The sequence below is a fragment of the Varroa jacobsoni genome, unplaced genomic scaffold (assembly GCF_002532875.2).
Source record: "Varroa jacobsoni isolate VJ856 unplaced genomic scaffold, vjacob_1.0 scaffold_596, whole genome shotgun sequence".
NCBI classification, from domain to species: domain Eukaryota; kingdom Metazoa; phylum Arthropoda; class Arachnida; order Mesostigmata; family Varroidae; genus Varroa; species Varroa jacobsoni.
The window spans coordinates 416,565-432,754 of record NW_019213498.1 but is presented as its reverse complement, the minus strand read 5'-3'; the positions used below and the strand labels follow the sequence as shown (position 1 = coordinate 432,754).

General features: G+C 36.5%; 1 protein-coding gene across 3 annotated transcripts; it reads right to left on the bottom strand.

The window, feature by feature from the left end:
* Window positions 1-1,743: 1,743 nt before the first annotated feature.
* LOC111261815 (propionyl-CoA carboxylase alpha chain, mitochondrial) lies at window positions 1,744-14,474 on the bottom strand. 3 transcript variants are annotated; one of them, XM_022835621.2, is made up of 20 exons: window positions 14,286-14,473; window positions 14,136-14,178; window positions 11,254-11,421; window positions 9,551-9,624; window positions 8,959-9,087; window positions 8,748-8,834; window positions 8,527-8,661; window positions 8,146-8,281; window positions 7,743-7,904; window positions 7,389-7,609; window positions 7,050-7,148; window positions 6,814-6,938; window positions 6,373-6,487; window positions 6,022-6,148; window positions 5,426-5,580; window positions 4,954-5,082; window positions 3,725-3,832; window positions 2,969-3,040; window positions 2,324-2,458; window positions 1,744-2,123 (listed from the first exon to the last, which is right to left on the bottom strand). In XM_022835621.2, the coding sequence occupies exons 3-20, from the start codon at window positions 11,360-11,362 to the stop codon at window positions 2,055-2,057; spliced, it is 2,187 nt and encodes a 728-aa protein (XP_022691356.1). In that variant the 5' UTR covers window positions 11,363-11,421; window positions 14,136-14,178; window positions 14,286-14,473; the 3' UTR covers window positions 1,744-2,054. The 3 variants fall into 3 exon arrangements, with proteins under 3 accessions (XP_022691356.1, XP_022691355.1, XP_022691357.1); XM_022835620.2 differs by lacking the exon at window positions 14,136-14,178; XM_022835622.2 differs by lacking the exons at window positions 4,954-5,082; window positions 14,136-14,178 and having other exon boundaries at window positions 14,286-14,474.
* Between the last annotated feature and the right edge of the window lie 1,716 nt (window positions 14,475-16,190).

The window sequence follows — 16,190 nt, the reverse complement described above, 5'->3', positions numbered from 1 at the left end:
CTTTAAGCAAATAAAATATACATCGGATTAAGCAAATATTGCCAGTGGTTATTAATTGAGCAGCTAGTGTTCTTTGGGTTTAATAGATGTAACTCACTCTTAAGGCACCACTTATCAACTTATAGCTAAGTATTTAGTGACAAGTCCTCGGACAATTCCCGTCTGCGCTTCACCCTATAGCATCTGCTCTTGTGTTCATTATTGCGGCTTTGGCTTTTTGTTCTTACATTATTTGGCAATTACACCTTCAGCATATGGCCTGGTTTAAGCATTGATTGATTAGGAAGGAACAGAAAGCGCAAAAGGGGCATTCTTCCGGATCAGCAACAATTTTTGGCGATCTAACGATATGTAGCTAACATTTTGTTTCCCTGCAGTGGCGCAATCCGGCTGAGAATACTCCCGTCTAATTTTTAAACAGTATTTGAAAAAGACTGAAATGCGTGTATGTAAGACGTTCTTTGACAAGGTTCTTGCATCCAAAGCTTGTTTTCAATATGTTGTTAATTTTTTTTAAAGTGGGATCCAAGATACAGCTACTGACGTTCTTGTTTTTCGATCGAATTGAGACGAAATGCTTTACACATTATAACGTTGACCGTTTACTACCTAACACCTGTTAGTGTTTCTACTCATTGTTTAACAAACATGAAATGTGATGATATGCATCTCGGTGCAGATGACTTAACTTTAAAGTACTGCCTTTGCCAAGTCCGCGCGACATTTTTTGTTTCTTATATATATATATATATATATATTATAAGTAATTAAATAAACAATAAAATAGAAGAATAAAGAATAAATTAAATTAAAAATACTGTGATACTGAAAGAGTTCTTTTGCGTCAATTCATACTGTTATAATGTATGACACACCTTACGTTTGCTTAAATCACTCTTTCCTTATACTCAAGGGATGAGATTTATGACAATAAAAATACATGAATAAATATGTCAACTTTTTCGATTCTGATGGATATAAATGCGATGGATTAGATGAACCGAACTTGTTTTTAATTATTTTAAATGTACTTGGCAATTCCGACGACTTTTTAGAAGCTCTTGCAGATACCGTAAATTACCATGATGTAGGTGAATAATATCTTGAAATAAAATTAGAAGGCGTTAAACTAAATCAAAATAAAATATCGTATAGTTATATAATATATTACCTTACGACAATAATTTGCCCTCTACAAAAATTTATTATTTAGTAATAAATTGGATGTCTCTCAGATGACTAAAACTGAACACGGATCTAGCAACTTTTCAACCACAAGTACGTATAAAGTATATTTTAGGTATTAGAAATACGTAATCGAGAGCAGTCAGTAGACAAAAAGACCATTTAGAAAAAACGGATCGTACATATATATATACATGCTCTTTTTTTATAAGAAAGTTGCGAGATTCATGAAAAATCGAATTGCTGTGTCAATCTAACGATTAACTTATTCATTTTCATCACCAGCCTTACAAAATGCAACGGATGTTATTTCGACTGTTTTTTTTTAGAATTTAGGGCAAACCGGCGCAAAAACTTCTACAGGAAACTTCATCTGCTACCATGTCTTTGTGCTTCTATCTACCATTAATTATAACAGTTCAAATATAAACAATTGAATACATATTCGTTGCTTAAATACAATGAATTTGCGATCCCTATCAGTTTAGCAGTATTAGTAGCGATGCCCTTAACAACTTGTACGATTGATCTATTTGACGATATAACTTCACCAAAAAATGTTGGAGACCAAGTTATTTATTCTGCAAAAGGCTTTAATCGTTCAGTCAGTTGCTTTACTGATGCGCTCTTTTGTAACTGTCGTTGATGGCACAAGTTCCTGTTTTTCATCTTGTTTAGAGGGATACTATAAAGATGATATCTCAAAGCCGTATGATACATTTTTGAATCGTAGATTCAATCACTTTTCAATGAAAAGCATTGCTGTGAAGTGATGTTAACTAATGAACGGAATAACCTCAGCTAAAATCAACAGATTGTGCTAGTCTGACTGGTAAACCGTTATTTTACTTGACGATGCCTGTCTTCTATTATTCCAATTCAACGAGCAACTGGCCTTCCTCCACGGCCTCGCCTGCTTTAACAAGCACAGCTTTTACCTAAAATTGTAAAACATTTCTTTAGTTATTGTGTAACATCGAATCCTAACTTAGCAAATTAACACGAACTTGATTTTACGGCTAACAGCTCCTTACTTTAATGACAAGTCGTTAGGTCGACCCGATCGGCGACACAATCAATACTTCATTTTCTATATATCGACCAGAAGTTGAAATCCTTTCCTGTTTTTATCACCAACCTTTCCTGTTGCATTAGAAACCAATGAGTTTTGCATTTTCATGGCTTCAACTACGCAGACTTCTTGGTGTTCAGCAACTAAATCTCCAGTACCCACTGCAACCGACTTTACCAAACCTGGCATCGGAGCCATCACCTATCAATATAACGGTACCATTAATTCCGGGTTTCAAATAGAGATAGCAAAGAATTGCCTGAGTATTATTAGCTTTACCGAAGCGCCTTAAATAACAGGGTCCATAACTAGTATAAATGAAACAAAGCCTTTAAAGTAATTGTAGACAAGAACACAAAAGGAAACAATCAAACAGCTGTATAACTTTGTAGTGAGCGAATAGAAGAACATGATCATCGTATCAATTAGCAGCCGAATTGACAGCAACATGATGATAATGCTTATTAGAACTCATTTTGCGTTTTGTATCGATGCATGTTAATTTGTGAAAACTAAAAATCCAATTAAAATGTAGGATATCTAATAATTACTAATGTATCGAGAACAAAATTCATGAATAAAAATTATTGTCGGTAGAATTACAGATTATTAACCACTACTATAGATCCTTCTGAATCAATGATCTATACAGGTATTACATCCTAGATAGATTTGACAACGAAAGTTTGAACTGGACTGATGGTGTTTTACCTGTTTAGACGCATCCGGTTTTGGTTTCTCAGGCATTCGTCGTAGGAATTCAGCACATTTGCTAGTCACCACCTGAAAAAAGCAGAATTCTAACATTAAAAACGGGCGACGCTTGCGTATCTATTTTTATTTATGTTTACTGAACACCTTCCTGACTATTTTAACGGTTTCGGTAATTTTTTTTATGGCTTAGGCTTGTTCTGAGAAGGCTGCGGTAAGTATATACATGTACATGTTACTGTTCAAAAATAATTTTCATATTTATAAATGTAAAGAAGCTGTTTTAAGGTTTATGGCACGCGTGTGGCACATTTGGTACGATACAGCAGCACAGCATCCCAGTAATATTGCAATGGTACCGCGTTCGCCTACTGAACGAAGACATATGAGAAATTTTGGTTCAAATTAGGACGTCGACAGAATTTTATGCTTAAGAACGGCTGTCTAAAAGAAAGATTAATGGCAGTACCAGACGTAAAAAACCACACATTAAATACCACAGGGTGGCGAATTCACGAGTTTTTTTTAAAGTTTGACAGAAACTGATCGGTACAGGCTCTCCCAGGATGGACAACAGTTACTTCAGGCACCAGTAAACATAATATCACAGATAACGAGCTTCTCGCTAAAAAGTTATTCGACACCAGCATATAGTTTCCATACAGGTGCGTTATGCATATCTTTGGTTTTGTACTTTTATTTCAAAAGAAGTCATGGCACAAAACTACGTTTCAATAAGAACAAACAAAAACAAACCTTAAGATTGAAAGTTGTTCCTTCAAATCGTAGCTGTATATTACCAGCAAAGTCTCGTGTAGGCAACTGGACCACGTATTCGATGTCCTTGTCTTCATCAAAACACACCTTTACAAATTGAAAAAAAAACCTATTTGAAAAAAAAAAACTTCAGTTGTTGAAATACGGTTTTACACGCATACAATACAGGAATGCAAGGGCGGAATTATATGGGCCAAAATACATTGAAAGCACGATTAAAAAAACTGCTGCCATACTTCTTGCACAGTCTTAGGTAGTCTATACAAGTCTTCTATGTATATACGACCCAATTTATACTACTATAGCACTTTTTGCAAAATGAGGCAAAGTTATGATTTCAGCTGCTCCTGTACAAGTAATGACGATAAAAGGTATTAAAGTAATCGTTCTAAACAATCGTTTGATGCATAGTATCGAACGTCAACGAGGATTAATGTTCAAGTTATTTAAGAACAAGATATTTTCAAAAATATTATACATTTGCCAAGCTAATTTAATTATCGGTAACACAGTAGAACAATCTCGTTTCACTATAGCAACGAGATTGTTCTACTGTGTTGTTGAATAAATCTGACAAGACAAGTATATAGACACGTAATTGAGTTCGATGTTTTCACTTTTAGTAGGTTGGGAATCCTTCCAACTTTAATTTAGAGCTGAACAACCGGATTTGAGTTACAGTGATAGTTACATTTCTCTTCGATAGTGTTCTGTTTGAATAACGACGTTTCAGTTTTCTAACAAAAACGATTTTAAAAGTGCGGCACTAAGTGCAAAAATATGATATGTTAGTTTGGTATGACATATACACATTTATATACACAGACATATTCACTACGATAAATCATACTTAGAGGGAACTTAATTCTCTGTATAATAAACAATCAAGGACATTTTGTTTCATATAGGCTTGAAATTTCATACAGTCCGACGTCAGCCTTGCCCGTGTAGCCTCCAGGGCAATTACGTAGTATAAAATAATGATCTTCTTGCTAAGTAACTTGCTTTCCGAATCGAATCTATAGTAGAGAACGAGGTGATTATTTTGGTTGTTTGTTGCGCAGTAGAAGTACGAAAATTGGTCAAGGCAAAATTGACGTTCCCTTACTAGTGGTTAACATAGCTCCTATCTTATATAATTTCACTTTATATATTTATACCTATTACATGATAACCTCCTATGCATTTTTGAGAAGTGCGCTTTATACCTCGATGGTGGGTTGCGATAAACTGGTAGGAAGCCTCAAGGTATACTGACTACTGCCAATCGTTGCAACGTATTTACCGCACGAAGTCTTCATAACTGAGGTACGGCTTTTCTCCGGTCCATTTTCCACCTTTACGAAGTATGTTATCAATAATATATTGTTTATAGGCAGCATTTAATTACTAGAGATAAAATACACAGTAAAATATTGGCACATAACTTGCATAGTCAGGTAATTGCAACCAATTACTGGAACAATGCAGATCCCTGACAGATGATGTTAAAAATTTACTGTCTACCCGAAAGAAAACAACTGTAAATCACGGTATGTATTGTGTTTGCACCATTGAAACACCGCTTCACATGGTTCATCACTTGTCTCTATGTGAATACTTTCTAAGAATTTAGTACTACTATACGAGATTAGGTGAAGCGATTCACGCCGTTCGCAGTTCTTGTTCGCAATCGTATACCTGCAGTTCCCAAGTCCGGTTCTCTTCGTTCGTGCGCCGAAGCTGAGACGAGTTCAGCACAGCACGGGCCGTGAGGTCGTCCTGCACAAACACGGACGCCGCAATAGCCGTCAGATGATCTTTTTTTATCGGTGTTAATTGAATTCCGCTAAAACCTACACAAAATCAGATCAATGTCCGCTATAAGAAAACTGTCATTATTGTGTACTATCTTTTGTGGGGTACAGATTGAAGCAAAGAAATTTTCATGATTTCCATAATGGCCACCAACTACGTGGTAGCTTGAACTATTAAAGCTTTGGCTTGTGATAGAACCGGTGCGAGACACTGATTTAAGCCAAGATATGTACATGTACAACACTACGTGTGTAACTTAATGGCGAAGGTATTAAGTTCTTAGGTATTTTTACCCTTGTTGTAATCATTAAACAGACCTCGATCATGCCATACGCCAAAAATGTTATCCCCGATGGTTTAAAAACTTCCACTTGTACACGAAATGTTGGATTAAAGAACAAAGTTAAATATTAAAACCATTGCTGCTAATGAATACGATTTTAATTATTAGTCCCCAGATAGACAGCAATTTTGCTCACCTTTTGGCCAGACTTCCGTAAGATAACTTGTGCTGGTATCTCCTTTAATAAAGCGTTCCTCCTCCATGACAGCGCGTAGCAATGCTATATTGTGTGAAACACCTCTAATCACGTACTTGTCCAACGCCTGATTATCGAACAAAACAAAAAACGAACTAATCTCAATGAATCAATCAACCTAATGTATAGATAGAACCTTAAAAAAGCAATAGGCAGAGACTTTGGCCAAAACAAATTGTCGCGGCTTAACCACTTCTTCCGTTTATGCTGTTCCGCCACAAAACTGGTCATCACGCCTCATGGGTTACTATAATGTACTTATACATGCATATATATATTCTATGGTTTCACCTGGATCATAGTATTGCGTGCGGCATCTCTTGTTGGACCATACGTGACAAGTTTACAGATCATTGGATCATAGTAGATTGAAATTTCAGATCCCTCCACAATGCCCGAGTCACACCTGTGTTATAGTCGCAGGATTATTACTAGTACTGCTTACACACTGTATAAATAGATACTGCTCATTCAGATACTGTAAATAGATTTTGCCTTAAAAACACAAAAGGTCCTTATTATATCTGGCTATTATGACATATCTTTTAAAGAAACCCGTTTTGTTTGGAGCTCTTATTGAGCCATATAGTTAAGCCAACTACATTCTAGCTAGCAATAGAAATGTTTTGGCGAAACACCAACGACATTGTTATTAGGTTGTTAGAATATTCATGTTGAATTTATAACTATTTTCGGGTGACAAAGCATCAGACAATATTGTTATAGTCTTACCTGACTTGTGGTATATCTGTGGGCTCGATATAACGGTGCAGTCGCCCGACGGATGGCAAGCCGAAGTTTTTGAAGGGGTCCTCGGCATACACTCGGCTCTCAAATGCCCACCCATTGAGAGGAACCTGAATGGAACAGGCGTAAGTAAAACACACTATATGTTTTCTCTCTCGAAAACATAAGCAGCTGGATGTTTCATAATACGATTAGCTAACCATAGTTAGCTTTTCGCTTACCTTATCCTGGGTAATCTTTAACGGATGCCCCTTAGCTATTCGAATCATTTGCTGTACAAGATCCACTCCAGTGATGCATTCCGTAATTGGATGTTCGACCTGCAGTAGAGCCAAGTTCCAAGTATCGTAACTTCAAGCATGTGCAGAGTATTGACGCAACAATTTAACGCAAAGTAGAAAGTCACCTTGCAATATTAGCTGAAGAAGCCTCGACGTGTAAACAACGTGTAGTAACGAATAAGTCAGCTAAACACGTTTAAGAAGCAACTAAAAAGCGTAAATATTGGTCTCTATTATTATTATAGCCATTATGAAAAATTCCACTCACAAGGAACGGACCTGCAATCGGGTATTCATTTCGAGAAAGTAGAAGTTCTTTCCTGAATCAACAAGAAATTCGCACGTTCCAGCTGAATCATAACCGACCGCTTTGGCAAGAGCTAGAGCCTGTTCGCCCATCGCTTTCCGTAATTCGGGGGTTACAAAGGTAGACGGTGCTTCCTCGATCACTTTCTGGTTACGTCGTTGGATCGAACATTCTCGTTCATTTAGGTAAATGCCTGGAAGTCGTTTTTGATATATACAGCGCGCTCCGAGTTACTTTAGTAGCCCAAACTTCGATTCGATCGAATAAATCCATTAACAAAATGTACTATGGCAAGGATGTAGAGATTCGATGAAAAATTCGTATACCGTTTCCGTGTTTATCGCAGAGGAATTGAATTTCGATATGCCTCGGGTTGTCAATGTATTTCTCTATGAGAAGGCGGTCGTCGCCGAAAGAAGCGGCCGCCTCATCCTTCGAGAAACGGAACCCTTCCGCCGCCTCCTTGTCGTTCCAAGCAACTCGCATGCCTAATCACCGAATGAAAAATTTTTAGAAACGTTGAACGTATGTCCTTTGAGTAATATCATTGCAGTTTGATGCTGCCTCTGCAATGCTGTTGTTTCAAGCTTGAATGTATAGCCACATGTAAATTACCAATCTTAATTAATATTAGTAACAATAATATACGAAGACGCGACACTTATTGAATGTTATTTTGTACATAATGAAGCTGTACAAACTGTTTTCTATGAAACATTAATTAAATACCTTTGCCACCTCCACCTGCAGAAGCTTTGATCATAACAGGATATCCAATTTCATGAGCTATCTTTATTGCTTCTTCGGGGCTATTTACTACTCCATCGTATCCCGGGATGCAATTCACTTTTGCCTCATTGGCTAGCTGTAGTTTACGCATTCAATATTGGCAAAAGCATCGTATAGAACTGCGTGTTAATACATTATTCAGCATAAGTTTAGTTAATATCTTTATCAAAGGCAATATAGTTTGCCACTTATTGCTTCTTTACGTTTCTCAAAAAGGTCAGCGTTTCAAAAAAAGTCAAAGGATAACTTACGTAATTTGAAAATATCTGGAAAAACTATGTGTTACGTGACTTAGAATATTGCCAGTGTTCGTGTACGTACCTGTTTAGACATTATTTTGTCACCCATGCTTTCAATAGCCTTTGCGTTTGGCCCTATGAAAGAAACACCATCTTTTTCAAGACGAGCAGCAAACGCCGTGTTTTCCGACAAAAATCCGTAACCTGGATGAACGGCCTGCGATTGAGCATATTTTAAGGTAAATGAGCAATGGATCCTAGAGTCTGTAAATCCAAAGCTATTTCTGTTTTAAATACACTTACCTCAGCGCCTGATTTCCGTACAGCGTCCATAATAGCTTCAATATTAAGGTATGAGAGATTTGTCGGAGCCGGACCTATGCAGAACGCCTGGAATAGCCGTTATTGATTGGAATTAGGAGATAAAAAAATGCTAAGGATTTGTCACAATATTGCTTGCTATATTGTTGTTAATAGGCATGGCCCAAAAAATGTAAACTTAGCATCAACTAGCCTCATCAGCCATTCGTGCAAAAAGTGAACGGGAATCTACGTCCGAAAAAACCGCCACTGTTCGTATCCCCATTCGGCGGCAGGTATCGATAATTCGACACGCGATCTCTCCACGGTTGGCAATCAGGATCTGTGAAAAATAGTTCACACTCTGCGTAGGGGCAAAATTTTTTCTGTCAAATATTACATTATATACAAGGAAAAAGAGCCAATGCGAAAGCTAGATGAATCCTGAATGGGCCACTTCATGTCGGAAGTGGCCACAGGAAACACTTTTCTTTCTGCAGTTGATTTTTTATCTTAAATGAACAGCGCATGGGGTAATTCTTCACTTATCATGAAAAGCATTCGAAACTGCGTAAAAGAGTTAGACGAAACCAGTAACGACTCATCGCTAAACTATTAGATCGCTCATTGAATAGTCTTGCTGATTCCAGAAAACAAGTATTGCATGTATAAAAAAGCGGGAGTATGAATTCGAAGAGTAATTATGAAAAATACCGTATTTATTATATACTTTACAGGCTACGAAAAAGAAAGTGTGTAGACCGCGCTGCGTAAGTTTTGGACGCAAATAAAATTTCGATAAATACCTTTCCAAACTTTTGTTCTGAAGTATCGATGGGATCCGTCGTGTAGACCAGCTGCTGCCATGACGGTATCGCCGCTATTTAGAATCATGCATATACATCTTTATTTAGACGGCAATAAATATTTTCACGCTTGCTGTAGTTTACTAGCACTCATACACTAGGGTTTTAAATTTTGTAATTACGATTGGGTGCTTTTTTAACTTAAGAATGTAGCATGTATTCATAGTGGCAAACACAAAGACGCTTGTCGGAAACTGACAAGATATTAGCGAGCGGGTACGGTATTTAGGCCCTAAAAACACCTGAGTAAACCGCTGTTTATTGTTTATATTGCTGACCTTACCATAAGCAACTTTCACTTGTTTTTAATGTTTTTTCCGTTTTACTATTTGTTCATTTCTTGTATATTCGATTCGAAAGACTTCGGGTTCCAAAGATGCAGTTTCAGACGAGAAAAAATGTGCATTTTCGATACCTACCTTATTTCGCCTATTACCCTAGTTAAACGGTAAAAAAGCGGAAGTAGTACGGGATATTTAGGCCGTGAATAACAAGGACTCTACAACTGAAAAAAAAAAACGCTCCAATCGATCCGCGAATTTTAAGAATGACTTTTCACTTCCAGAGGATGCAGTTCGTCCCAGTCGGCCGCTTAAGGTCATTTGAAAAAAGATGACCGGAAAAATAATACCTGAACTTGTGAGAAAGTGCACTGGAGTCACATGAGTATCGACGAGCACCTTAGGTCTATGGGATTTAGTTAAGAATTAGGAGCTTAACTGCTCCATGAATTGAATGAACGTCACAAAAAAACAGGGTCAAGTTCAGAATTAAACCAGTTCTTCGATTTAAAGAGACGACGGCTTGCTGGAAGGGTCTTACATACTAGGAAATACTTGAGGAGAACAAGACGACCAACAAAGATTTGTATATTCTAGTTACAGTGAGTGGATGGTGTTATGGAACAGAAAATGCCCGATAGACAAAGCGACGTCATCCTTCTTTACGACCACGTTAGATCGCATCCGGTAAAGATTATGGAAGCCGTCCTGAAAGAGCTGGAGGTTGAAAGAAGTTTGGATTTCTCTCAGAAGAATAACCACTTTTCCCGATTATTAAGAGATCAAATTAGTAAATGTATGTTTCACAGTGAAAAAGACCAAGACCTGGCTGGACGAATTCTTCAACAGTAGGTCTCAGAATTTCTCGTGAAAAGGAATAAATAAATTAGTGGATAGAAGCTACAAGGACGTGGACGCACGGCAAATACATAATATATTAATTTGCTGCTAAATTTGAACAAGAGCTTTCATTTTTGTGACATGGAAAACCGGACTTACTTGTGTTCTAACCTTATATATATATATAACTTGAAAGAACGTCGAAACTTTCAATTATCCAAAACTAGTTAAATCGATCAAAAACGGTCTTTTCGGTGCCTTTGTAAAAAAACATCGATTTCAATTTCCTAAATATTTAAAACTATCGAACTGGATTCTAGTTGTTTAAGACTGCGCGTGGAGAAGCGCAATATTTTACGAGCATAATAATGATAGACAAAATTCCAAGATATATAAATGTGAATTTAGAGGAACTCGAACGCCTTAGCCATCAACCATATTTATTCGGTGTCGGTTAACGTTTGCTAAAACAAATGTAAAAATTATCTTTCACACAGATGGTATCAATCAGTATTTAATTACCTGCAGCCTCCGCAAGGGTCCGCTGACCACGTTGACTGATTTCACCAGTAGATTTTACGACGGCAGAACCACCCCGATTTCGGGGGATCGTATTTAACCAGCGGAGCATTGTTCAATTTCGAACATGTAAATTATTTCTCTGCAACAGTGACTGAATGCCGCAGCTCGCTGATAAAAAAACACGATTTGTGAATGAACTTACTAAAATCAATTATACAACCTAAAAAGTGTATCTACAACTACATAAGCAAAATATACAGAATTTTATAAAGCTACGCAACTTGATGTAATATTTATAAAGTTACTGATGTTGCAAGTACTATGCTTTACACATTAATGCCACAGTATTGTAGTATTTACGCATTTTAAATAGTCAAATGACAGAAACGTCATATAATTTGGGAAGTGACTTCGATGAATTTTGTGTTAGTCTGAATTGAATTGTTTTTATTTAGTTTCTAATTGCAGTTAGTACGTGCTCTAGTTATCAGCGTTATACGCTGAACTTAAACCGCTTGCAGGAAATACATAGGATTATATCAAATCCTGATTTGTAGACTGAGAAAATCTTTGGAAATGATGTTCATGCATACAACGATATAGTGGTGATAAGCAGCGATAGATATTAACGGGTCTTAATTTAAGATATTTTTATACATTATTTGGAAGTCAAAAGAGTATATTACTAAGTGTTAAAGGCCATTAATGTTCTGAAAAGCTTGACTAAAGCCTCAAATTTGTCTGATGTAAACCCGTCGTTTTTATTTGCATATCATAGGATTAGAAGAATTGGGAGATTTTGATGGAGCGAGCTTACCGAATAAAATCTTCCGTTCGGACTGAAGGTACTGTACTCTAAACAATAACTGAATAATACACTTAAATACTACAGTCAGATAGTGAGAAATTAAAACAAAACTTGCTTTTACATATGCATGAAAGTCAGCTGCGATTAAGTGGAGAAAGTTCTACTACATTCGAACTTTTTCGAGGCCTAGGAGAGCGTAATCATCATCTAGAGCATCTTGAGTTGTGACAATCATTACGAATTACTTTTGTTTAAAAAAAAACCTATGCGTAATTGCACAGCGATAACACAAACATACTTTGGATGTTGTTCGCTATGTTTCTCGGAGATAACTGAGAGACCCGGAATTGCGCCCGTGCAGAATACTCCTTACATATAAAACAAAGAACTACTGGTAACAAAATTGTATCCTTTAATTTTAGTTAACGCAGTAGAATTAATATAGACTTGGGCTCCAGTTCGCTCTCACCTGGAGCCAGTTTTCATATAAGTGAACTTTCGGCTGTCGTTAGAAGCTGCACACTACTAAATTCATCCCATTTTATATAGTGAGATTGTTTCACACCAATTACGACAATTTAAGACAAGTAGAGCGGTGTTTGCCCCCTTGGACCGCTTATTCTCAAAATACGTATGTCATATAAATGCAAAGTCATGCCGATACAGGAAGCACATGTCTAGGGCCTTGCAGTGTTATCTTATCGTCATATAATCAAGGAGATCTGTAACAATGTATGGGTAAGCGAGGTTAAGTGGTCCGTCTGATACGTTTTCTTGAACAGCTCGGCACGCGAGTCTGCCGAAACAGGGTTTTTTTAAATCTTTTGTTACGACACTGGAAATTTATATCTACCGCTTTATACTTATTTATTATATTTGAATAGCCTTACTCTAAAGCAAGAGAGTCTGATATAACGAATAATTATTCTACCTATGATTACTACTATATCGTTATTTATTATATCAGTTGCATCATTTTGTTAAGCCTTGTAATATATATAGACTCAGGACCAAATCGCAAGGTTAATAATAATATTAATATAAAAACTGCTTCAAAATCGTCTTCTAGTAGCAATAGGTATACTATAATTCTTGATATATATATATACACACACACACACACATTCACACTTAACTCGTAATAAGTAGATTTATGATCATCCCGTCTGAAGCAATACTTAATGGTAATAACCAAACATATATATTGAAACACATACATAAACTCTTTCGTGCGCCTTTGCAGTGCACGAATATAAAATCATTTAAGTGTAAGAAATTCAAACTAAGAGGACTTTACAGAGATCTGTACGAAAGTAATATGTGGAAGATCTGATACTGGGTATTGATCTAAAGACTATTATTGATGCACTGGAGTGGAGGCAACAAGGCGACAGCATGTTGAACTGTTAACATCAATATAACAGTAAAGTAGGAACAAAAATAATTAAAACATTGACTTCTTAATACTTATACAGAATTATCAGTTCTGTATTATTGCTAGTGCTATTATCACTATTACTACGAGTACCGTTAGTCGGAGGCAAATATAGGCGATCGAAGTTTTACTGCTTAATATGATTTTTTTGATCTAGATATCTGAGATGAAAACAAAAGTTTGTTGTTCCGAGGCTCAAATATATGAAGCCTTTCAAGCTGCAACTAACACGATTTGCACAATAGTTCTCGATCGTCTACAACATACAGAATGAGTCAAAAATAGTCTTATAACACAAAATGACCAACGTATATAATTAAGAAAATGTTAAGTTGGTAATTGTGAAAAAAGACGCCCATAATTGAAAGAGCATCCGTATCAACCAGAGACTTACTTTTGCCAAATCCTGCATACACCTGAACTACCGCGATGTTAACTAACAGCAAATGCAATATTTCAAACATATTAAATTTGTCTACACTGTAACCTACTCAGAACACTCGCCTAGAAAAGTAAGTCCATTACCAATGTACTCTACTAACTAAAATAGTTTTCACAATGTGATACCCATTAACTATATTGACATCTCATATTGAAACTACTTTATACAAGTTATTTTACAAGCCTGAACTCATGTACTTGGAAGCCGAAGTTTAACGCCTAGAAGCTACCCTTCTTCAGCCTGTAAAAAGAGTTCAGAGTGAAATAAGTTTTACTCTGCACTGCTCTTTTAGCGCTCGTAACAAACCGTGGATAGATTTTATTTCAACACAATAAATAATAACACACCTTTTTAGAAGAATTGGGGATGGTAACTTTCAACTGCTAGTAACTTCAAAATAAAGGATATCAGAGGCATCAATCTAACAACATATTGACACCTTCACTGCTGTCACCTGAAGGAGATACACTTGCACTAGATGCTTATGCTACGCGCACAGAAGCACCCCACTGCACCACAGAGAATCGTAGAATGCAAAATGCAACAGGTATCGAATCGCTAAGCGAAGAGCGCCGGATTAGCCGGCCGCTAACGGGTGAACGGTCCGACTCTGCGATATTTCGTCAAGTTCGTTGATAGTCGCAGTTCAGCGGATGACTTTAGAACAGAACAGAGGCTCCCTTTTATTATTACAATAATTATCATTATTATTCAATTTAGACAATATGTCTATCAAACCTCATAATAACTTTGAATTTTTTTGACATACTAATGCAAAACGCCTGAACTTCACTGTACATTCAATTAAATCTGTTGTGCAGGAATCTGTTTAGAAACAACTATTATGAATCTGTAACGTCTTACCGAGGAATGCGTTTCTTATGTGATGAAGGTAATGTTATATAAAAGAACATACATGAAATTTTGTACATTTTACGTGACGAATACACAAGAAATAAGATTTAATATATTCATCTTTCCTATCTCATTAAACATGGACTATGAAACGAAACGAAAGTTTATAGTTTTTCATTAAAAGCAGCTTTTGCTGAAAACTACAGATGATTGTAACTTCATGTTGAGTTCAGAACATTGCACGTACTTTACACAATAATAAATATAGAGAAATCAGCAACTAAATCCTGTTTGCACTGAAGGCGAATCTTCATGAGAGTGGACTCTTTGTTGAATGCATGTTTTCCGCGTAGTTCGTATATGGGCCTCATCCTAAAACTATCTAATATGTAACTGCGACATCCTGAAGATAACCCAGCGATGTGCTACCACTTGTCCTTGAAAAATTTTAGAAGTCAAGTTAGAATAGAGTTAATAGGATGCTCGAGGCGAAATATTGGATATTGGAATACATAAGTAGTTGGTAAATGGTGTAAATTAAATACCAGCGCGCCACTTCTGCACGAGCTGCGCCGAGAGGTAAATTCCAACCGTACATAAGACAGTAGCAGTAGAAGTCGGCGTACATGCACAGAGTCGAATACACCAAAAAGAAATGCAAAATTAAAAGGGTCACGCAGTCCCGCAAGGTTGTATGGCTTCCTAACCGTGTTTGAAAAGTTAAGCCCTTTCGACTTTCTTAAATCCAATAGATGGATTGAAAGACTTGTGGCGAAATTTTTGGGTTATGGTGAATTCTTTACGCTGCGAGTCTTTACTCTGTTGCGAACATCTTTGTTTCTCATAGAGTTACTTGGCTTATAGGAAAGCTATATATTTTGGAAAAAGTCTCTGCTACAAGTAGATCATGGTGATGACGCTTTTCGTCGTTCTAATCCTTATGGCTTCATTTAAAGTCTAATATGCGTCATGATCACAGTTTATCACATTAAACGGCGCGTTCAAACAAGTTTGGTTTGACAAAAGCTTTTTTCCTTGCCTAGCTGTTTTGACGATTTTAGGTACTCGATAAGACATCGTTCGTATGGTTTAATGGCACTAGCTGTATGCATGTACAAATAAATATACAATATTCTCGTATAAAGTCAAGTTAAACTTAAAAACTTAAAAAAAGGCTACCTTTTTTTCCGAAGTACCCAAATATTTGCTTAGATAGTGTTTCAGTATTGAAAATTAGCTATTTGCATGCAAGTAGGAAAATACTACTGGAGAAATTTTGGAAGTGTACTTTATTACTCCATTCGAGGACTTCGATATCGTGGGCATCAATTACTCAAATGCAATCGTTACTATATAAAAAACCACCATTAAAAAATTAGATGAATTTTTCGTATCTA